Source organism: Anolis sagrei, chromosome 7 (genome assembly GCF_037176765.1).
Source record: "Anolis sagrei isolate rAnoSag1 chromosome 7, rAnoSag1.mat, whole genome shotgun sequence".
Lineage (NCBI taxonomy): Eukaryota > Metazoa > Chordata > Lepidosauria > Squamata > Dactyloidae > Anolis > Anolis sagrei.
Window position 1 is genome coordinate 15,658,079 of NC_090027.1, and position 21,532 is coordinate 15,679,610.

General features: G+C 41.3%; 1 protein-coding gene across 10 annotated transcripts in view; it reads left to right on the forward strand.

The window, feature by feature from the left end:
* Positions 1-21,532, forward strand: part of CAMK2B (calcium/calmodulin dependent protein kinase II beta) — a 240,945-nt gene that overhangs the window by 106,285 nt on the left and 113,128 nt on the right. For all 10 annotated transcript variants that reach the window (XM_060787518.2, XM_060787520.2, XM_060787521.2 and 7 more), the window contains exons 4-5: positions 7,818-7,872; positions 17,145-17,210. In XM_060787518.2, the coding sequence (XP_060643501.2) occupies positions 7,818-7,872; positions 17,145-17,210 (121 nt within the window). The remainder of the gene's footprint in view (positions 1-7,817; positions 7,873-17,144; positions 17,211-21,532) is intronic.

Consider the following 21,532-nt stretch of genomic DNA (forward strand, 5'->3'; position numbering starts at 1 on the left):
CTAAACACAGAAGAAAGGAGTGAGCAAAGTACATGATTAGCTTCCCAAAAACAGCTCTGTAAGTCTGGCTATAACAAGGTTATAAAAGAGCAGAATCTAAGGAAATAAGCTTTTTTGAGAAAAAACTTCCAGTAGAAGGTTCAACATTTATTTGTTTACTTATCTAAGGCTTGCTTGACCTGGTTGTTTCACCTATGCATAAAAACTTTAGCAAAAGATATCCAACTGCTCTTTCTTTTTTGTGGCATAAGAACCTATTGGATATATTTGTGTATAAGTCAACCTCATATATAAGTTTAGGGTAGGTTTTGGGACCCAAATTATGGATAATTTAGCTAACTTGAGGTTCATTCTCCCGAGAAGGGATGCTGAATTGAGGCCAACCATCCTGGGAGTTCCCCTATCCCAGACATTCAAAAAGACCAAAAGTAGAGCCATAATGGAGAGAGTGGAGAGGGTCAGTGTTTCTTTTAGGACTAAGCTCTTGCTTTCCACCATTCTGCTCAAAGAAGGGGATGGTACCTATATATATATATATATATATATATATGAATGATTAAATGTCCACCACAGAGAGGGCTACGGTGGCGCAGTGGGTTAAACTGCTGTGCTGCTGAAGTTGTTGACCAGAAGGCTCCCAACATGCAAATGTGAGTAGCTCAATAGGAACCACTCCAGCAAGAAGGTAACCTAGGAGGTGTCTATGGACAACACTGGCTCTTCGGCTTAGAAATGGAGATGAACACCAACCCCCAGAGTTAGACTTGACTAGACTTAATGTCAAGGGGAAACTTTTACCTTTACTAAAGTTCCAGCATTCATATTGTCTCATGAATAAGTCAGCCTAGGTCGAGACTGCTAAAAACCAGAAAACATAATCATCAGTTTCAAATAGCAAGTTAATTGTAATCAATTTCCCATTCCAGTAATAATGGTGTAACTTCATTGCATGTAACTTCATTGCATTACATTTTTTTTTTATCATGAGTAACTTCTTGTAGATATGGAGATGGAGTCTCACTTAGAGGTGGATGAGACATATCACACTCAGTTTAGGATCCCATACTCCAAATAGTAGGATGTCCTGGGATGCTTTGCACCCTTGATCAGGAGGCATTAAATTGGTATTTTAGTTGTTTATAAGGAATATAATAGTTGTTTATAAAGTGGTGCAATGGGTTAAACCACTTATTTGCTGAACTTGCTGACCAAAAGGTCGCCAGTTTGAATCCGGGGAGCGTGGTGAGCTCCTGCTGTTAGCCCCAGCTTCTGCCAACCTAGTAGTTTGAAAATGTGAGTAGATCAATAAGTTCTGTTCCAGTGGGAAGGTAACAGCGCTCCATGAAGTCATACCAGCCACATGACCTTGGTGGTGTCTATGGACAATGCCGGCTCTTCAGCTTAGAAATAGAGATGAGCACCACCCCCAAAGTCGGACACAACTAGACTTAACATCAGGGGAAACCTTTACCTTTAAGGAATAGAACAGCGAATGGTTATTTTAAAAATGCTGTGATTTTTGTTAGGGGCATTTAACTATAACTAACTAATTATTAAAACTAACTCTCCAAGCATTGCTAAGAATTTTGTGTTAAAGGTCTTGAACCTTTTCAAAAAGGAGGACTCCCAGGGGAAAATGAATGGCCGCTAAATGAATGTAAATCTGCAGCATAGATATGTTTCATATGCCAGTTGAGAAGTGGGTGTTCATTACCATTGTGGGCATTTGGTAGCCTTCCACACTCTCTAGGCCATGCTGACTACATATGGTGCAGCAATACTAATGGATCTGACCCTTGGAAGGGAGGCGTCATCAAGCCTTGATTTTAGCAACGAGCATAAGTCCTAGTCATATCTTTGGCAAAACATGCATCCTGTTTATGAGCACTGATCCTGTCTTTGTGCTTCTTGCTAGACAGTTTTTCCTCATTTCAGAGCTATTAGAAGCATAATAATGAATTTTCAATTAAGTACTTTCTTCACTCCTTCTGTTCAAATAATCTGAAGAAGAGCATAATATCTTGAAACATAGGAAACATTCCTGAATATTTTTTTGAGGAAGCTGACTTTCCTGACCTATTCATGGAGAGGAAACTATTTCTTTGAGACATAGATTTTTCCCTATCAGTTCCACTGGAAAATTAATTTTATTTTCTGATGGAATAGTCTAATATATTAGTTGAAACAAAACCAATCCCTTTTCAATGTACAGATGTGAACAGTACTAGTAGCTGAATTTTATTTTCATAACAGTGACTGGACAGTATTTTCCATTCCCAGAATGTACCTGCAAAAGCAGTTGTCTTTCTAATGGTAGGGTCCATTCTGTAGTTTTAGGAGAGATTAGCAGGTGCTCAGTAGCTGAAGCTGTCAAGTAGGCAGGGGAAAAAATTCGGAATAGTTGGAAATTGTAAAAAAAAAAATGGATATTTTCTATATCAGAAACCATTTCCGAGGTGTTTGCATGGCCCACATGCAATATTTTAGAATTGAAACTGACCCCATACTTTTTTAGTTTTGTAAATCTCAAAGTCAGTTTCATATGTAGCACAAGGAAGCTGTCGCACCTCACCTTGCTTAAGACACCAAACAGCACACAGGCAATAATCTTTATGGTTTATTAAAGTAAAAGATAAAAAGTTTTAAAAAGCAAAAGTATAGTTCTGAAGTTCAATTCAAAGTAACACCTGAAAACAGGATCCACGGAGACACCAGCAAGGCAAAGTCCCATGAGAACATGACAAAGTCCTGAAACCATGAACATGAAAACTATAAGATAAATCCCAAGCCCCTTGGCTGAAGTGAGAAGTTGCTCTGATACTGGGGTATTTTCAAACAGCCTGTTTAATACCCTTTGGAAAACATGAAGGCATTCTTCTAGCCCTTGACCTCCCTCTCTTTCTTGCTAGCAATTCTCACACTCCTTCGAACCTTAAATTCCAAGTGATCAGCTCGATCTAAAGCTCCGGCCTCATCAAGGTCAATCTGTTTGTTAGTGCTTTCTTGCTCATTATCTGGCTGAGAACAACTGTCCTCCCTTTCTGAATCAGAATGCACCTGTCTCTCGGTAGTTTCATTATCAACAGCTGTGGGAAACAACTGAACTTCTGTACGCTGTTCACCCTGTTCTTCTTCATCTATCACAGGGACATCTATCACAGGGACATCTGAATCCCATCATCCTCATCATCCTCATCATAATTATTGACACTATCACTCTGAGATTCCAGCTGAGTCACAACAGAAGCAAAGCCATTAAGCTAAAAAGGCTTCCTGCCTGGAATTGATGGAGTCTCGGCATTAGGAGCCATGAAAAGAATGAGCAATGCATTTTGGGAACAGCACAGAACTCTGGGAAATGTCGTTTGGGAAGGGAGGAGCCCTGTGCCAAGGAATTCAAAAGGCTCTGCCCTAAATTTCATTTCTCAGTATGCATTAACATCAGAAAGCCCCAATTAAGAGAGGAGATCGGTCTGTAGCCAGCCAATTAGGAGAGGAGATTAATCTGTAGCCAGCCAATAAAAAGGGGTTCTTTGCCTATGTCAGTAAGAAAAGGGAGAATAATGAAATGGTAGGGTCTTTGCTTGGAGAGGATGTGGAAAGGCTGACAGGGAATAGGGAAAAGACAGAGTTACTCAACACCTTCTTTGCCTCAGTCTTCTCCTAAAAGGAAATCAGTATTCAACTTGAACAGTAAGAGGCGGACAAGACAATAGAGGAAACGCAACCCAAAATAGATAAAGAAGTAGTCATGGAATACCTGGTTACACTAAACTAATTCAAGTCTCCAGGACCAGATGAACTACATCCAAGAATATTGAAAGAACCAGCAGAAGTCATTTCAGAATGACTGGCAATATTTGTTGAAAAGTCTACCTGGGCTAACACTTGGAGAAACGGATTCAGGAGCATTCCCAAGGTGCAAACACAGTCTTTCAGGGGGAGTGTGATCCCATCCAGAAATAGTTGACATACCTCCATCCTCTGATTAGGGCCCTTGATGGCAGGCACTTCTGTTTGGTCTGGATTCAGTTTCAGTTAGTTTTTCCTCATCCAGACCACTATTTAGGGCTTTTATGTCCTGTCCTTTCTCAACCTCCGCAGAGGGACTCAGGACGGCTAACAAAGTGGCACCGCATGGCGCCCACATTAAAACATAAATATACGATTAACAGCAATTTAATAACAAAAACAATATAAAACAATATAAAAACCGTATAAACAATATAAAAACAATATAAAAACAGACAACAAATAGGCAGTGGTCTCTGATTTAAATCATTATCCAAGGGCAGTCCATCAGTTCTAAATAAGTCAACACGTCTCCAAAGACCTGATCCCATAGCCAGGATTTTACTTGTTTCCGGAAGGTCAAGAGGTATGCAGCAGATCTAATTTCACTCGGGAGGGAGTTCCATAGCCGGGGGGCCACCACAGAAAAGGCTCTGTCCCTTGTCCCCGCCAGACACGATTGTGACAATGGGGGGACAATGAGCAGGGTTTCCTCAAATGATCTTAGGACCCTAGGGGGATCATAGCGGGAGATATGTTCGGACCACTACCTCCTCCAGGTATTCAGGAGCTTTCTTTAGTATATTCCTAAGAAACATTGCTGATATATTTGAATGTAGAACTGTAAGGATGAAGACTACTTTATCATAAATCAAGGGTTTAATTAATATAGGAGATTTATGGATCTTCTCCATTACTCAGACATACTTTAAAAGGCCTGTTTCGCAATGTCTCTGAAAGAAACCAAATAGCAAACACAAATTAAATTGCATTATTATACTGTTAAAACATGCATGAATAAATGTCAGAAACATACTTGCAGCTTGTTGAAATACATTGTTATTGTTTAGCAAAAACACAGCTGTTTTCTAGAGCAGTCTTGTGTGTCTAAGAAGATTGTTGAGCAACAAAGCTCTGCTCTTTGCAATAGCTGTGAACTATGTTTTTGCTTTATTTTAAAAATTGGGTTGAAGTCAGATGTCATGGAAGAAAGTTACTAACAAGTGCACTACAAACCAGAACTTAGAAAAAATGTTTTCTGGGCTGCAGCTCCCAGAAATGACTGGTCAGCAATCATGCAATCAGCTTTTCTCTACCTGGTGTTTGGGACCCATGGGAATCATGAGGGGGTTTCAGAGGGGTCGCCGAAGACAATCAGAAAACACATATTTCTGTGGTCTTAGGAACCCCTTTGGCAGAGAAGGCTGAAGATCTCTCTGCCTGTCCTTCTTTTCCTTTTTGGAAACAAAAGGCTCTCCTCCCACCAAAGGCCCTCCTCCGCTGCAATTGGCCACCTCTAAGCCAAGGAGAGGGCCGTTTCTGAGACTTCAAGTGGGGAGGGGAGAGCAAGTGTGCTTGGCGCATGACAGCGTGGTGCGTATGAGGCAGAGCATGTGAGACTGGAGGGGGGCTTGCGGCAGTGAGTCCCTACAAGGCATGCGGGTTCTGTGTGGGAAGTTTGGCCCAATTCTATCATTGGTGGGGTTCAGAATGCTCTTTGAGTGTAGGTAAACTATACATTCCATCAAATACAACTCCCAAATGTCAAAGTCTATTTTCCCCAAACTCCACCTGTGTTCACATTTGGGCACATTGAATATTTGTGCCTAGTTTAGTCCAGATCCATAATTGTTTAAGTCCACAGTTCTCACTGGATGTAGGTAACTACAACTCCAAAACCCAAGGTCAATGCCCACCAAACCCTTTCAGTATTTTCTGTTGGTCATGTGAGTTCTGTGTGCCAAGTTTGGTTCAATTCCATCATTGGCGGTGTTCAGAATGCTCTTTGATTGTAGATTAACTGTAAATCCCAGCAACTATAACTCCAAAATGACAAAATCAATCCCTCCCCAACCCCACCAGTATTCAAAATTGGTCCAATGAATGAAAATACATCCTTCATATCAGATATTTACATTATGATACGTAACAGGAGCAAAATTACAGTTTTGAGGTAGCAATGGTTGGAGGTCACCACAACATGAGGAACTGTATTAAAGGGTCACAGTATTAGGAAGGTTGAGAAACACTGATCTAGATGATTCTGGGAGTTGTAGCCCAAACTCTAGAGGTAAACTATATAGTTCAGCATTTCACTTCTGAGTGGCTGGTTTGAGAAATAGGATGCTGTACTAAGATAGGCATTTAATCTAATTCAGGAAGCCTCGTCTTGTCTTCTTGGTTTGTAACCTAATTTCCTCCCAGCTGTTTTACTAGAGTTTGGCTCAAGGGTGGATTTACAAGCAAGCAGATGCTCCCTATTGATCAAAAACTGCTTAAAGATCCATCCCTTTGGGATGTTAGGACAAAGTAATTATACAAAAGACAAGAGTCCAGCATGATCTATGATACTTTCCAGCTTCAGATCAATGAAAGATGATGTTCCATACTTGAAGCAAATTGAACTGAAAGTTGAAACCTCTTTCACTACTGGCTATGGAATAACACAGGCATGGGGAAACTTTGGCCCTCCAGGTGTTTTGGACCTCAACTCCCACAATTCCTAACAGCCTCAGGACCCTTCCTTTTCACCCTCAGCCACTTAAAAAATGAGAGAATCAAAGGCAATTTTTCCTCAAGTAATAGTCGCAACCCTATTTTGTCTATTGAAAAAAGTGGATAAAAAGTGTGATTATTATGTGATGAAATACAGTACTTCCTTGGATCATAACTTCCAAAGCAACAAACCCCAATTCAGCTCAGTCAAACAGGGTCTCACAATGTCCAAAGAGTAATAGTCACAGCCCTCTTTTATCAATTTAAAAAGTGGATTTAAAACTGCGACTATTATGCGATGAAATACAGTACTCCCCTGGATCATAACTCCCAAAGGAACAACTCCCAATTCAGCTCAGACAAATGGGTTTTTGCACCGTCCAAAACTTAAGCGGCTGAGGGGGGAAAGGAAAGGGCCACAGCAACACTTGGCAGGTGACAGCTAGTATAAATATATAGGGCTTGCAAATAATTGCAGGAGGGAAATCCACATATAGAGAGGAAGGATTTGCAAACGTTTCAAGGGGAAATGCATATGTTAAATGAATATATATAATTATAGATCTATATCTAGCTCTGCATTGTTTATAAAGGCATTGAATGTTTGCCTGTTACTATGTTGGAAGCTGGCCTTAGTTCCCGTGGGGAGATAGTGTGGGATACAAATGAAGTATTATTATTATTATTATTATTATTATTATTATTATTATTAGGAGCCCCCTAGTGGCGTAGTGGGTTAAACCCATGTGCTGGCAGGACTGAAGATCGACAGGTTGGAGGTTCGAATCCGGGGAGAGCATGGATGAGCTACCTCTGTCAGCTCCAGCTCCCCATGTGGTGACATGAGAGAAACCTCCCACAAGGATGATAAAACATCAAAACATCAGGGCAGTCCCTGGGCAACGTCCTTGCAGACGGCCAATTCTCTCACACCAGAAGCGACTTGCAGTTTCTCAAGTCACTCCTGACACACACACACACACAAATTATTATTATTAAATTGTTGTTGAGATCATATTGTTTTGCTGACCCTACTTTTCCATTTATAGAGCTAGTTTACTGTTTTTCTTTGCAATACGGTAAATATTCAAAAACATTTAACCTACTGATGTCTCAATTAATGTAATTTGATTGGTATCTATTTTTATTTTGAAATGTACCAGTAGCTGCTGCATTTCCCACCCTCGGCTTATACTAATGTCAATGAGTTTTCCCAGTTTTTTGTGGTAATATTAGGGGCCTCAGCTTATATTCGGGTCAGCTTATACTAGAGTGTATTTTTATCTGTGTTTTTTTCTGTTCCTTTACAGTTCGCCTCCATGACAGCATATCAGAGGAAGGCTTCCACTACCTCGTCTTTGATTTGTAAGTATATCAGTATATCCTCCAGGTTTTTGCACTTGATGCTGTTGTGCTGCAGGTCAAATTGGAAACTGGAACTCCCTGATTTTAAAATATGCTCCCAATCCGTTCTGGCCCAACTTACCTGTCCGAACGCATCATCTGTTAGGACCTGCTAGGACTTTAAGATCATCCGGGGAGGCCCTGTTCTCGATCCCGCTTGCGTCACATACGTTTGGTGGGGACGAGAGACAGGGCCTTCTCAGTGGTGGCCCTCGGCTATGGAACATCCTTCCCGAGGACATTAGATTGGCCCCCTCCCTCTTAACATTTTAGAAAAGAGTCAAGACTTGGTTGTTTGAACAAGCATTTGAAAATGCAAGGTAAAAGACATAGGAATTGGAACGACTGGACAACGTGATTGGACAACGTTTTTATTAGGAGACATAATTGATGTATGTAATGTTTGTTTGTGGGATTAACATAACTCAAAAACCACTGGGCAAATTGACACCAAATTTGGACATAATACACCTAACAGTCCAACAAGTGTCCATCACCCCTAAAAGCACATGCGCGCACACACACACACAAAACCCCAGCGAAGCAGACTTAAAAACCTCCAAAAAATACATCATATATACATATATACATAAACTCATATACATATAGACATGCACACATTCATACACACACATATATATATGCACAAACACACACAAATAAAATCATATATACACACATACATACACATACATACATATACATATACACATGCACACACAACTATACATATATGCACACATACATATATACATTTACACATACATACATACACATATATACACACAAATATGCATACAGACAAGCACACACATATACACAATATGCATGTACACATATAAACACACAAATACACAAATATATACACACACAAAACCCCAGCGGAGCAGACTTAAAAACCTCCAAAAAATACACCATATATACATATATACATACACTCATATACATATAGACATGCACACATTCATACACACGTATATATATGCACAAACACACACAAATAAAATCACACATACATACACATACACACGTATACATATACACATGCACACACAACTATACATATACACACATATGCATGCACACATACATATATACATTTACACATACATACATACACATATATACACACAAATATGCATACAGACAAGCACACACATATACACAATATGCATGTACACATATAAACACACAAATACACAAATATATACACACACATATATACACTTATATATATATATATGCAAACACACATATATACACAAATATATATGCACACAAAACACATACATATTCCCTGCCACAGCAACGTGTGGCAGGGAATAGCTAGTAAATAATAAATAAAGAAGCGCTTCTCTAGAAAGAGCACTGTATCTTGAAGAACTGGTTTTTATGTATTTTAGTCTATATGTATTTAAATTTATTGTTGATGTACGATGTTTTAGATCAGGGGTCTGCAAACTAAGACCCGGGGGCCGGATGTGGCCCTGCAAGGTCATTTACTTGGCCCTTGCTCAGGGTCAACCTAAGTCTGAAATGACTTGAAAGCACATAACAATAACAATAATCTTATCTCATCAGCCAAAAGCAGGCTCACTCTTCCCACTGTAATACTAATAATTTTATATTTGTTGAAATTGTTCTCCATTTTAATTATTGTGTTGTTTTTAAGTGTTATTTGCACTACAAATAAGATATGTGCAGTGTGCATAGGAATTCATTCATGTTTTTTTCAAATTATAATCCAGTCCTCTAACAGTTTGAGGGACTGTGACTTGACCCTCTGTTTAAAAAGTTTGAGGACCCCTGTTTTAGATTGTAGTGTTAGCATTGAATCCTTGCTGTTAGCCGGTTTGAGTCCCTCTACGGAGGTAGAGAAGATCGGGATACAAAAGTTTTAAATAAATAAATAAATAAATACAGCCTTTCTCTTGCCACCCTTTGGTTATTCTCTTCAAGCTCCCTGATGCGGAAATGTGGTGAATTGCCAGGACAGTTGAACAGGTGGTGGAATCCTTGTCAATCTGAGGGGAAGAAGGTTGCAGCAGCTGCTATTCCATTGGCATGAAGGGATGGGTAGGGAGGAGCAGGGGAAAGATAAAGATGGCAGTGACTCAGTGCCCCTGACATGTTATGTCCAGTGTTGCTGAACAGTTGTTGAGCCACCAATATGCCTGCTGTGAACCATGGAGGACTTCAAGCCTCAGTTGACTCAAGGGCTCCAGACAGGGATCCTACTTTGTCCCTCTCTCCTTTCCTTTGGTTGGGATGGCTGTAGGCCGTGCCTTGTGCCGACTGCCTTTTGCAAAGCGTCTGGGGGCTTGTGGAGACATTGTGTGCTTTGCTCGACTGCCTCTCACTTCATTCTACATATAGAAGCTGGTGATCTCATCTCTCCTCCTCTCTGACAGCTCCAGTTAAGCAGCGTGCTATATTTAGCTCTCCTCTGAGTCACTACAGCTCCTGCTTCACTTTTGCTGGAGTCACACAGACCTTGGCATGTCCCTAGTTTGCAGCAAGAAGATTGGGAGCAACATGCAGGGCTTTGCCTCCCCAGCCCAAATGGCAAAGGACTCCTGTGGTGCCAGCTGTGGATTGAGCCAACATACATGTTGCCATACCTTGGCACATGTAGATAGATAATGGTGGGGCAAGAATTGTATTTGCAAAACCACTGCAGCAAGAATTGTATTTGCTAGGAAGTGGCGATTGAAAGAAACACCCCATAAGGAAGAATGGCACAACAAAATTATGGAGATAATGAACATAGATGAACTGACATACTGGCTAACGCCGAACTGAGGATCACCAAAGAAACGTACAAACTGGGACCCGGTGGACTATTTTAGACAATGTAAAATATTTTTATTTATTTATTTACAGTATTTAAATTCCGCCCTTCTCACCCCGTTGGGGACTCAGGGCAGATTACAATGTACATATACATGGCAAACATTCAATGCCATAGACACACAACATATATAGACAGACACACAGAGGCTATTTAACATTTCAGCTTTCATGAGGGTATTCTGGCCACCAGAAGAGCTCTCCACCACCATTAGTGACAATGATTAAGTACTTCCTCATTCTTTTTGCATGGTTGCTAGAGATTTTTTATGGTGTCATAAATTAGCCTCTCCGCGTAAGCAGTACCTAAATTTCCTACTTGACAGATGCAACTGTCTTTCGGGCTGCAAAGGTTGACAGCAAGCTACATAATGGTCAGAAGCTCACTCCAACCCGGGCTGGCTTCGAACTCATGACCTTTTGGCCAGTAGTGATCATAATGGAGCTGACTCCCAGCCAGCTGCGCCACAGTCCCGTTCTTAGTAGGTATACCAAAGTACTTCCAAGGGCTTTGAATGGAGGACATCCCACTAGGTCAGAGACAGATTAGAAAGGCAATCGTTATCTGAAAAATAAACTACAACTAAGGAAGAAATAGTGAAGGAACAAATCATTTTTTCATAAATATAGACACAATATACTAAAGACCAACGAAGATTAGAGAGAAGTCAACAATTTTTTTTATTTTTTTATTTTTTCCTTTTTTTACATATTTTTTATTTTTTATTTTGAAAAAAATTAGGGACTTTCCTCCCCTTCCTATTACTTTCTTTTCTTTTCCTACTATTCTCTTAACTATAACAATAATGTTCTCCCACTTTTGATATAAAAATCATACTTTCTTTTTAATCTTATAAAACTATTGAATAAAAATATATATTTTTAAAAAGATAATGGTTGGGGGACTGATGCATGCTAAATGCACACCTATCTTCATTCTACAATCATTGTCTGGACAGTACATCAGCTGTCTTCCCTCTATCTTTTTTTCAATTCCATTTTTAATGGTCTTATGTGTCATACAATCATCCTTAAGTTCATCTTTAATTAATGAGATCCACATGAGGGTATTGTAGGAAAATTCATAATAAGTTATTAGATGACTGGTGTTTCCAACACTAGTTGGAAATGAAGCGCATGTTTAAGCTGACTGCTTTGCTTTGCTAGCTAGCCGAAATACAAAAATCCAACATATCTGTCAGAAAAAAATGAAATGCAAAGATACAGAATGGGAGAAGTCTGGCTCGATAGCAGTACGTGTGAGAAAGATCATGGAAGCACCCAAACACGAATCAAGGAACATGAAAGGCACTGCAGACTCATTCAACCAGAGAAGTCAGCCATAGCAGAGCACCTGAGGAACCAACCTGGACACAGCATTTTATTTGAGAACACAGAAATGCTGGACCACTCTCACAACCACCATGTCAGACTACACAGAGAAGCCATTGAAATCCACAAGAAGCATGTGGACAATTGCAACAGAAAGGAGGAAACCATGAAAATGAACAAAATCTGACTACCGGTATTTAAAAAGCAACACTCAAACACAGGGGAACTCCAGAGAGGAAACAATCAGGGACAGCTAATCACCTCTCAACAAAAGATTCCCCCAGGCACTAACAAGCCACACCAAAAAAACTGCCAGGCCATCAAATGCTAATCAAGGTGGCCAGTTGAAACATTCACACCTAGCGAAACGTCTCTAGAACATGGCCATATAGCCCAAAAAGCCTACAAAACCCAGATCTTGGAATCCTCGTGGACAGCAAGTTAAACCAGAGAAAACAATTTCATGCACTAGCTAAAAAAGCCAATAAAGCTTTCATAAACAGGAATATTGTATCTATATCCTGGGATGTCATACTCCCCATGCTCTATTCTGCCTTGATCAGACCACAGCTGGAATCCACACTGTGTCCAATTCTGGGCACCACAATTGAAGGGAGATGTTGACAAGCTGGAATGTGTCCAGAGAAGGGAGACTGAAATGATCAAGGGTCTGGAGAACAAGCCGTATGAGGAGTGGCTTAAAGAACTGGGCATATTTAGCTTGCAGAAGAGAAGTCTGAGACGAGACGTGATGGCCTCATATATTTATAAATATGAGGGGAAGTCATAGGGAGGCAGGAGCAGGCTTGTTTTCTGCTGCCCTGGAGATTAGGACGCGGGACAATGACTTCAAACTGCAAGAAAGGAGATTCCACCAGATCATTAGGAAAAACTTCCTAACTGTGAGAGCTGTTCAGCAGTAGAATTCTTTGCCCCAGAGTGTGGTGGAGGTGCCTTCTTTGGAGGCCTTTAAGCAGGGGTTGGATGGCCATCTCTCAGGGGTGCTTTGAATGCAATTTTCTTGCTTCTTGGCAGGGGGTTGGACTGGATGGCCCATGAGGTCTCTTCCAACTCTGATTCTATGATTCCGTGTTTCTATCTGTTTATTAATGTTAGATGGCTTCTCAAGTAATTATCACTTTCCTGCCAGTTGTAGCTGTGTCAAAATCCTAATATTGAAAAGGGTTCTATAAATGCACCTGCTTATGATAAACCGACGTTCATGCAGCAGTAACAGTGGGATCTTTTCCTTCCAAAGAGAAACCTTTCCCATAAGTCTCAAGAATAGTCTGTCACTCACTCTTCCCATGACTTAAAATCAGAATGGGGAGCATATCTTAATGCTTTTTTTCATTCAGATGTGCAGCATCAAAGTTAAACATAGAAAGTAAAAATTAAGAGAGAGGTGTTTCAATTAATTTCAGAGTTCTGTTTTGTAAACAAATCTCCGCACATATTTTTGGTGCAGGGGAAATGAAATGGAAAGAGATGACTGTCACAAAAGCAGCCGCAACAACATTTTCTCTGCAAATCCATGGAGTTGTTCTCTTTTGGATGTCACAAGGGAGGCCATGAAAGTGCTTCATAATCAGACCACCAAAGAGCAACTGGCTTGGATGGAAGAAGGCCTACAGTTGCAGGCATTCTAACTCTAGCCCTGTGTGAGCGGAAGGGAGAACACGAGATTGAGTGCTGCAGTAACAATGTGGAAAAGAAATGGGGAACGGCTTAGGGAAGGCAGGCAAAGCAATTTACCCTGTGATTTGGATCTCATGCTCTTTATTTGTTTCTGCCAGACTGGTGGCAGCTCGCTCAGTGTTTAATTTCTAAGATTTCTTATCCTACATTTATTTATTGGATGTATAACCCACCTAGGATTCCGTGATGTAGGTACTTGGCATGCTGCCCAGCTCTTGCTGTAACTGCATTTTCCCTTGCTACTTAGAATCATAGAATCGTAGAGTTGGAAGAGACCTCATGGGCCATCCAGTCCAAACCCCTGCCAAGAAGTAGAAAAATTGCATTCAAAGCACCCCCGACAAATGGCCATCCAGCCTTTGTTTAAAAGCTTCCAAAGAAGGAGTCTCTACCACTCTCCGGAGCAGAGAGTTCCACTGCTGAACAGCTCCCACAGTCAGGAAGTTCTTCCTAATGTTCAGATGGAATCTCCTTTCTTGTAGTTTGAAGCCATTGTTCATAGTCTCCAGGGCAGCAGAAAACATGTTTGCTCTCTCCTCCTTATGACTTCCTCTCACATATTTATACATGGCTCTCATCATGTCTCCTCTCAGCCTTCTCTTCTTCAGGATAAACATGCCCAGCTCTTTAAGCTGCTCCTCATAGGGCTTGTTCTCTAGACCCTTGATCATGTTAGTTGCCCTCCTCTTTTAAATGTTCACTTCCTAATAGTTGCCCAGCTTCTAATAAAGTGCTAATATAGGAGAAGAGCAGATCATAAAGTTCTTTCCAGAATGTTGTGAAGTTATGATTTTGGACTACAACTCTCAGAATTTCGCAAGGATCTTGGCCTTTTTTTGATAAGGGTTGGAAGGTCTGGTGCAAAACAGAAGTTTTCCCATTCTTGGTTTGGTGTCACTGATGACTATCCATGCTGAGACCCCCGTAGGCAAAATCGTCTCAGTGAGCCCATCTCTCACACTTTTTTGCATCCATTATTTTGCTACACAGCAATTCAGTTTTACTAGCAAAGCAGAAGTTAAACCCACCTCTTGTAAAAGATATGGTATGGGGATGCAACATATCATATATATATATATATATGGCTTCTTGCTTATTTCACATAGATTCAGAGATGTCTCATTATGTTCATGCGACACACATATACAAATGCATCGTGACACATAGGTTGCATTTTGTTACAGTAAGTTGTAGCAGGATCAAGTGTGTGTGTTGAAGAAAAACCTTATGATGGTAATTATTATGTGCAGCTGGTAATGTAGGTCAACCAGCAATCTTGGACCACACCCGATAGGGTATAACTATGCGTTTTTAGAATACAGTTCTGGAGAGCTTTTTCTCTGAGGAGATCTATGCTCAGAGGCTCTGCTCTAAGGAGCAGTTTGGAGAGAAGCCGTTATGCTGTAGAATAGCTGTTTGCTCAATGTTTATGTTTTGCTTTCTCATTTGACTTAAGATGACAATGCCTTATTTTACAAAGACTATGCAAGTTTCTTGCACTGTTTGTTTTTGTATGCAACATTGCAAGTTTGTGTTTCATCTCTGCTATTAAGATCCGCTTGCTGCGCAAGCCGTTTCAGGTCTATACTGGACCAGATCAAGAGTGCAAAATGAGTAGAGTCTGTTGTTCCATCTCTCCATTTTTGTAATTGCTTCCATATGAGGGAAACAAATAGTGGCAACAGAGAGAAGCAAAGCAGAGTATCAAGGAGACCTAGGCAGATGCCCAAGAAGAAAGGCAAGAAATTTGTATGTAAGATGGAACGGGCACATTTTTACGTGTAACTCTAAATAATAAGAATAAGAATAACAACAACAACAACAGCAACAACTTTATCTTTGCCTTTATTTCCCCGAAGTGACTCGGGTCGGCTTACATGGGGACAAGCCAGTTCAACACAGTTAAAATGTAACACATTAAAATGCATAACAACAGTATAAAACAAAATAAATCAACATTATAACAATATATAAAGCAGACATCAAAACCAACAATCAATAACAAAATTCAACTTATCTTCAATTCAACTCTCTCTCTCTAGCTCTTTAGATAGCATATGGAAGGGTTACCACCTCCGTGGTGTCTGTTTTGCTGTCTGTGCCCCTGTTCAGAAGATTTCATCTCATTTTCTATCCCTGTAATGATAACTGGATTTATTAAAAAATGGCTTGTTGTGGAAACAAGAATTAGAGATAAAGCTTCAATGGACACCCCTTTTCCCCATGATAATAATAACCCAGGAGTGAATTTTCCTTCCTGGGGTAGATCTCTCACAAACGATAGGTTCTGTAAGTTTGTTCTTATGTTGAATTTGTATGTAAGTTGGAATTGTGTATATATATACACACCCCAGTGGCACAGTGGGTTGAAGTGCTGAGCTGCTGAACTTGCTGACTGAAAGGTCGCCAGTTCAAATCCGGGGCGTAGTGTGAGTTCCTGCTGTTAGCCCCAGCTTCTGCCAACCTAGCAGTTCAAAAACATGAAATGTGAGTAGATCAATAGGTCTGGAGGGAAGGTAATGGCACTCCATGCAGTCATGCTGGCCACATGAGCTTGGAGGTGGCTACGGACAACACCAGCTCTTCAATTTAGAAATGGAGATGAGCATCAACTCCCAGAGTCGGACACGTCTGGACTTAATGCCAGGGGAAAACCTTTCCTTTTACCTTTAGATTGAGAGAGATTTATTTATTTATTTATTTATTTATTTATTTACTATATTTATATACCATCCCTCTCAGCCTGCAGGTGACTCAGGGCAGTTTACAACTGGTGCTAAGACCATAAAATACAATTTCAATACAATAAAAATAATCAAATAATAAAACCATAACGAAATAAAAAAAACACGTGAACGTTAGGGTCTTCCATTAAAAACATTGTCCAATCACATCGTCCAATATGCTTTGGATAGCATTTGGAAGGGTTACCACCTCTGTGGTGTTTGTTTTGCTGTCTGTGCCCCTATTTAGAAGATTTCACCTCACTTTCTGTCTCTGTGATAATTGGATTTTGAAAAAGCTTCAGGAAGTGAGACAGCTTCAGTGGAGACACCTTTTCCCCATGATGATAATAACTCTTCCAGGAGTGAATTTTCCTTCCTTGGGGGTAGATCTCTCACTTTCTGTTATCTTAACTTTAAGTCGGATGTTTGTACCTTGGGGACTGCCTGTACAAACATTACCCTTTGTGGAGAGGGATTGATGGTTAGAAGTGCATCTATTTTTGAAAATGGGATAGCAAAAAAGTAGGACTTTCCTGTTTCAGGAAGAGCTGGGCTGCAGCACCCTCAAGAGGACACTGTGGGCACATTTCAAACTTTTGTTGAACTCTGGACTGTATTGTGTTGCAGGGTCACAGGCGGTGAACTCTTTGAAGACATCGTTGCCAGAGAATACTACAGTGAAGCCGATGCAAGGTGAGTGGTGACTCCATCTCTATCTGACCTCTGCCATCCTTCTTCCTTCCCCTCCCCACCCCTTCTTTCTGTTCCCTGATCCCATGCCAGCTTGTACCTGTGCAACATTAACTCATCCATGACCAGGGGCAAAGGGTTGGACTCCAAAATATCACAAAGGCTTACAGTGACACGTGTAAGCCCTTTGGCACCAGTGGTTGCCACGATGTACCCCACTGCCACACGCAGTGCTGAAGGCCCTTTATAACGTTTCTCTCTGATTCTCAGATTGCTTCGGAGATTAGGGCTCATGTTCCTTTGGTAGCCACAATGAAGATGACATGTGGATGATAGCATCTCTTATCTCAGTGGTTCTCAACCTTCCTAATGCCGCGACCCCTTCATACAGTTCCTCATGTTATGGTGATCCATAAAATCATTTTTGTTGCTACCTCAGAACTGTCATTTTGCTCCTGTTATGAATTGTAAAGTAAATATCTGATAAGCAGGATTTATTTTCATTCACTGGACCAAATTTGGCACAAATACCCAATATGCCAAATTTGAATACTGGTGGAGTTTGGGGAAAATAGACCTTGACATTTGGGAATTGTAGTTGCTGGGATTTATAGTTCACCTACAATCAAAGACCATTCTGAACTCCACCAATGATAGAATTGAACCAAACCTGGCACACAGAACCCCCATGACCAATAGAAAATACTGGAAGGGTTTGGTGGGCATTGACCTTGAGTTTTGGAGTTGTAGTTCATCTACATCCAGAGAGCACTGTGGACTCAAACAATGATGAATCTGGACCAAACTTGGCACAAATACTCAATATGCCCAAATGTGAACACTGGTGGAGTTTGGGGAAAATAGACCTTGACATTTGGGAATTGTAGTTGCTGGGATTTATAGTTCACCTACAGTCAAAGAGCATTCTGAACCCCACCAACGATAAAATTGGGCCAAACTTCCTACACAGAACCCCCATGACCAACAGAAAATACTGTGTTTTCTAATAGTCTTTGGCGACTCCCCTGTCACCCCCTCATGACCCCCGCAGAGGTCCCGACCCCCAGGTTGAGAAACGCTGTCTTATCTCATTGTTTTGGAGAAGAGGTTGAAAAGATGCCCTCCCCACTGTACACAAGGGACATGAGCTCTATTCTCTTCCCGCATCTGGTTATCTGAAGCGAATCCCTTTCAAAATAGATGGCCATCGCAAGTCCTTTACATGTAGCAGGCAGGAGAGATTTGGTCAAGAGTTGGCTGACAGAAGCACACTTTTTTATCCTTGAGGTTGAGCAAGTTGATATTCAAAGGGGCTTTCATTCTTCAGCCCTTTGAATGTGATTCAGCTTCATGTAGATTTGGTTTACCTTGACTAGCTTATATGAACATGGATGCTTTTGTAGTTGGGACCAAATGTGAAAAGTGGGAGTTGGTGCAAGCAGTAGAAAATGGAGAGAATAGAGCTTCTGAATAAGAATGTGTGAATAGTTGGCGAGGAGAAGAGGGTTGCAGGGCTGACCTTGACAGAGTTGCAAGTTAAAGAGCAGAATATGCACTGTGTATATATATATATGGGAAGAATCCAAGAATGTAATATAGCAGCAGGTGATGTTCAGACCAGATAGCAGAAAAGGACCCAACCATTTGAATGGTGCAAAGGAGCAAGGGTTGTGTCTTGGAATCAAAAAGATACCTACCTTGGCTGCAAATCTAGAGGTGTCATGGCAAACCAGTAGAGTTGCAACTGCATTCGTCAAAAAAAGTACTCAGAGTACTTTTTGTGCTGATGAAGTAGTTGTCCATTATGTAGGTTTGCTTTCCACACTGCCTGAGGAGTGAAGGAACTCAAAGCAAGAAGTCTACTGGCATCAGAGGACATTTTGGGTGTCTACATAGTTCCCAGAATTGTGAGCAAAAGCCTTGGAGGAGTGACAGTAATATTCCTACAATATAAGACTCACTCCAGATTCTGATGCCGTAGGGCAGGTCCCCAAACCTTTTGAGCATTGATGGCACTATGTACGCAATAAATAAGAATAAAAATAATGGAATAATGTGTTTGATTACCTCTGAACTTGGTAGTGAACCAGGTATCCTCTAAATAAAATTAACTGTAAACTATATAGTCACACTCAGTGCAAAAGTGGCTCTGCTCCGAGTGTGCCTTTCATAGAATCATTGAGTTGGAAGAGACCCCATTCTGCCAAGAAACACCCCCAACAGATGGCCATCCAGCCTCTGTTTAAAAGCCTCCAAAGAAGGAGCCCCCAACACACTCCGGGGCAGAGAGTTCCACTGCTGAACAGCTCTCACAGTCAGGAAGTGAAACATGCAGAATAATCACAGGATGTCTTAAACCTACACTTATTCATAAACTCTACAACCTAGCTGGCATCCCCCCACCCCGATGTGCGACAGGAAGTTGCTGCTAAATGTGAGAGAAATAAGGTTGAACACTGTGAAAGCCACCCACTACATGGCTACCAGCCTCCTCCCTGTAGACTCAAATCAAGGAAAAGCTTCATGAGAACTACCACTCCTCTTGGCGTCCCCCCAGCAACAGCAAGAGTATCCTTCTGGGCAGCTAGACCAGGAAATCTCAACTGGATAGCTCCCCACGAGGGTCTTCCTCCAGAGGCAAACCAAGAATGGGCAACTTGGAAGTCCCTGAACAGATTCAGAAGTGGAGCGGGCAGATCAAAAGACAACCTGGCAAAATGACACTCCCTAAAAGAATCCCACACCTTGTGTGACTGTGGAGTATAACAGACAACTCCGCATCTGTATGCTTGTCCACTATGCCCTGGAATAATTGTTGGAGGCTACAGACAATGCCATTGCTGTTGTCCATTTTTAGTCAAAAGATATTTAGCCACCTGCGCTCCTATTTTTATCAGTTTTATACTAATTTATGCAATGGTTTTGATACGAAATAATAATAATAATAATAATAATAATAATAATAATAAAGTCAGGAAGTTCCTCCTAATGTTCAGGTGGAATCTCTTTTCCTGTAGTTTGAAGCCATTGCTCCGCGTCCTGCTGCCCTGGAGACTAAGATGCGGAAAGGAGATTCCACCTGAACATTAGGAAGAACTTACTAGCTGTGAGAGCTTTTCAGCAGTGGAACTTTCTGTTTCTTCTGCAATGAGTGTAGCTATGTAGTTTAGACTGGGGCTGAGAACTGGTTCCTTCAAAGAAAAAGAAAAAACAACTCATGAGACAAAGAGAGGCCTAGCTGACAAGAAAGCAATTATTTCATTTAGTAGAAGCAGAGAAAATATTGATGGGACAGACCGTGACTTCATTGAATGACTGGCGATCTCAGTGTCAAAAACAGAAGCCAAACACAGATTTACTTTGGTAATATGACCATGGCCACACTCAAATGTACAAAAAAAAAGCCATGTCCCGGTGTTGTAGAGCAGTGGTTCTCAACCTGTGGGTCCCCAGATGTTTTGGCCTTCAGCTCCCAGAAATCCTAACAGCTGTCGCTTCTGGTGTGAGAGAATTGGGCGTCTGCAAGGACATTGCCCAGGGGATGCCCGGATGATTTGATGTTTTTATCATCCTTGTGGGAGGCTTCTCTCATGTCCCCGCTTGGGGAGCTGGAGCTGACAGAGGGAGCTCATCCGCCTCTCCCCGGATTCGAACCTATGACCTGCCGGTCTTTAGTCCTGCTGGCACAGGGATTTAACCCACTGCGCCACCAGGGCTCCCTAACAGCTGGTAAACTGGCTGGAATGTGTCCAGGGGTGACGGGCGACTAAAATGATCAAGGGTCTGGAGAACAAGCTTAAAGCGGAGTGGCTTAAAGAGCTGGGCATGTTTAGCCTGAAGAAGAGAAGGCTGAGAGGAGACATGATAGCCATGTATAAATATGTGATTGAATGTATGATAATCCCTGACCAAACTCTGCATAAAATGCCCTCAGAAGCACTTTATTTTCTGGTTTGTGCAATTAAATCCTACCTTATCCCCCGGATCCCCTTCCCGATATTTTACACTGCCCTATTTAGCCTGTAGAAGAGAAGTCTGAGAGGAGACATGATAGCCATGTATAAATATGAGAGGGGAAGTCACAGGGAGGAGGGAGCACGGTTGTATCCTGCTGCCTTGGAGATTGGAGATTAGGACGCGGAACAATGATTTCAAACTACAAGAAAGGAGATTCCATCTGAACATTAGGAAGAACTTCCTGACTGCGAGGGCTGTTCAGCAGTGGAACTCTCTGCCCCGGAGTGTGGTGGAGGCTCCTTCTTTGGAAGCTTTTAAACAGAGGCTGGATGGGCATCTGTCAGGGCTGCTTTGAATGTAATTTTCCT